Source organism: Malania oleifera, chromosome 2 (assembly GCF_029873635.1).
Source record: "Malania oleifera isolate guangnan ecotype guangnan chromosome 2, ASM2987363v1, whole genome shotgun sequence".
In the NCBI taxonomy this organism is placed as follows: domain Eukaryota; kingdom Viridiplantae; phylum Streptophyta; class Magnoliopsida; order Santalales; family Ximeniaceae; genus Malania; species Malania oleifera.
Window position 1 is genome coordinate 7,469,231 of NC_080418.1, and position 2,932 is coordinate 7,472,162.

At 44.0% G+C, this 2,932-nt stretch overlaps 1 protein-coding gene across 1 annotated transcript; it reads right to left on the minus strand.

The window, feature by feature from the left end:
• Window positions 1-302: 302 nt before the first annotated feature.
• On the minus strand, window positions 303-2,235 carry LOC131148834 (uncharacterized). The gene has a single exon (XM_058098769.1). The coding sequence runs from the start codon at window positions 1,852-1,854 to the stop codon at window positions 763-765; it is 1,092 nt and encodes a 363-aa protein (XP_057954752.1). The 5' UTR covers window positions 1,855-2,235; the 3' UTR covers window positions 303-762.
• Window positions 2,236-2,932: the final 697 nt, after the last annotated feature.

A 2,932-nucleotide genomic window follows, 5' to 3' on the forward strand; every position in this document is an offset into this window, starting at 1 on the left:
GTAATATTAGCTCATCCTTTTATGTACGTTAATTTAGATAATAACATATTTAATCGCGTGAAACTTGTGAGTAGCTATAAATTGTATTGATTAATAACTTAAGATTATAGGATTAGTTTATGATATCACTTTGAATATATAACAAAGGAAAATGTCTTTTAGCAGCTCATTTTCGATGACTCGCAATTCTCCGATATTATTTATATTTGATCATATGAAGTATGCGATAATCAATCAACAATACTGAATCAAGGCTAATAGAATATAATATAGAAGTATATTAAAATTTATCAAAATTCAAATTGAAGATTAGAAATTCATGCTTTCAGTATTAAGATGTCTTAATCAGAGTAAGAGACCGAAAGGATCAGCTCAACACATCAAAAACAAAGCTAAACAAAACAAAACAAAAAGGCTTTACATTGCACAATATAAAAATGGGCACAGTTAAAAATAAATATTCGACATAAATCACTCCACAGCCGACATGATTTTTAGACCGTGAGTCACAGATAGTCATGTTGGCTGTGACACTAGCAAGCCCCAGCCATCCTCCATCATGCTGTTAGGTTTATGTTTACACGGTGCATTCCATCCAGTGAGACCCACACACGACAGCTACCTTACGAACTCAAAGCAACGGTGGATAACAAAGCCGTCACCCCGACTTGGCACAGCAAGCTGTGACACTAGAAGTTTTACCCTACGTACGGAGACATCACAAACAACTCCGCCACCGCATCACAAGCCATGCGGACGCGATCACACACCGTATACGATCACGAAGCAAGGAAGCACGGCCCTCGGATTAAAAACCAAAAGCTCCTCTTCGTCCAGCCTGTGGTGTGGCCCGGCTCCCCGGCCCACCACCGAGTCGAAGCCGCCGTCCTCCTTGTCCAGGTCGGCGTCCACGTCCTGGTCCAACCCGACCCGGCCCGCCACCACCCGGCACACCAGCATCGCCCGCTTCACGCCCATGAACGCGAACTCCTGCTCCACGTCATCCGGGATCGCCACGTGCGCCCTCCAGCTGTTCGACAGCGTGGATATTCCGTCCATCTTGGGAGAGAACCCGGCCCGGATTATCCCGCAAACGCTGCAGTACTGGTGACCGCAAATGCCCGAATTACCATTTTGCCCCAGCTCGCAGAGAAACGTCGAGCAGTGAAACCTCAAGAGCTCGTTGCCGTCGGCGATGCACCGCTCGTCCCGCCGCAGCGCGACGCAGTGCCGGGCGGCATTCAGTTTCACGGACTCTCTGTACTCCTCGAACCGGGCCAGAATTTTGGGGCTGTTGTGGATCTTGAGGATCCGGTGAATCTTCGGGGTTTTATCCTTTTCGGTCCAGCCCGTTTTGAAAATGATCCGGACGATGTTCTTGCCGGAGTCGCCGTCGAGGAGCTCCGACACGGCGTGCTTGATCGACTGGTGGGTGTCGAGGAGGTGGGGTTTCTGGAAGATCTCGCCGCAGGCGGGGCAGGGGAAGATGTCGTTTCGGAGCGGGAAGAAGGGGTTGTCGGAGGAGATATCGGATTCTTGGGCGGATCCGGGTCGGACGGTGACAGGAGAGTCGGAGACGGCTGTTTCAGCGGCGACGATGGGTAGGAGGATGGATTGTTGGGATGATCTGGCGGAGATTGTAGGCGGAGGGTGCGAATCGGTGTCGTTTTGTTTGCAGTAATTGGGGGAGAAGACCCGCTTGAAGTAGGACCACGAGGATGGGCGAAACGCTTTGCGTTTCTTTTTAGGGGATTCGCGGTGGTGGAGATGGCTAGCAAAGGTGAAGCAACCCAGGTGGAGAAGAAGAAGAAGCAGAGTGAGGAACTTGTTGAAGAACGAAGCTACGGTCGCCATTGTTGAGGCAGGTGCTCTGCCTCAGTTCAGCTGCTCTGTTTCGGACTTTCAGTCCATAAGAGTACTACAGACGCGCGAGAGTGAGTGTGAGAGAGAGAGAGAGAGAGAGAGAGAGAGAGATGGGGAGAATGATGGAAGAAGAAGGGGGAGAATGTAAAGCAGTCGTGAGTGGGGACATGGAAGAATAAAGTAGAGTAGGTGGAACGCAACTTCTCTCTCTCTCTCTCTCTCTGTTGCACTCTCTGCTTTAGAGAGTAACTATTTAACTTCTCGCGACACAGACGAGAAGATTTAATGTAAGAATGGAGAAGAGGTATCACGATAACGCTAGAGATTCTTGATTAGACAAAAAATTTAATGGCTTTCTACCTTAGGGAGGAAGTTACCCTAGCCATTTTTATTCATGCTCCAGTGCTGGCCCTGCCCCTGCCCCTGCCCTCTTCAACTTAACCTTTATAACCTTTCCCCTGTTTGTTGACAGGCAGTCCTCCTCCTCCTCACAACTCTTATTTTGGCAAAAGCATGTGATGACAGAAATGCTATGTTTGCTCTCTTCCTCTCAATTTCGACTATATCAAGAAATTATCTTTTAAATTTGAATTAAAGGTCCTCATTTTTTCTCAAAATTTAAGAAACAAATATGAACATATTTCAAAAATTTTATTGGTATATTTTAAGGTTTTAACCTCTGAAATTTATGAAAAAAAAAAAAATACAAATCTCCTCTCAAAAGATTTATTTTTTACAAAATATAAGAGAAAAATTAATATATTTTTGACAAATTTTAGGAGAGATCTCTAAATCTCTTTCTAATGAACAATGTTATGTTTTTATAAAATCATAAGTGTAGCTTCAATGCTTCTGGTTCTTAAAAAGAAAAATTAAGGTTCGATTCCTTTAAAGTGAAGGAGGTAAATAATTATTAGTAAAAAGTTATTCAAAAAATGTCCTTATACTTAAGTGACTTTTAATTCATGAATTCTTTCACAATTTTTTAAAATCCGATGCTCTTAATATTTCATTCTCATTTCTTATGACATAAAATAGTAATTTAATCATAATATTAGGGTCCATTTTA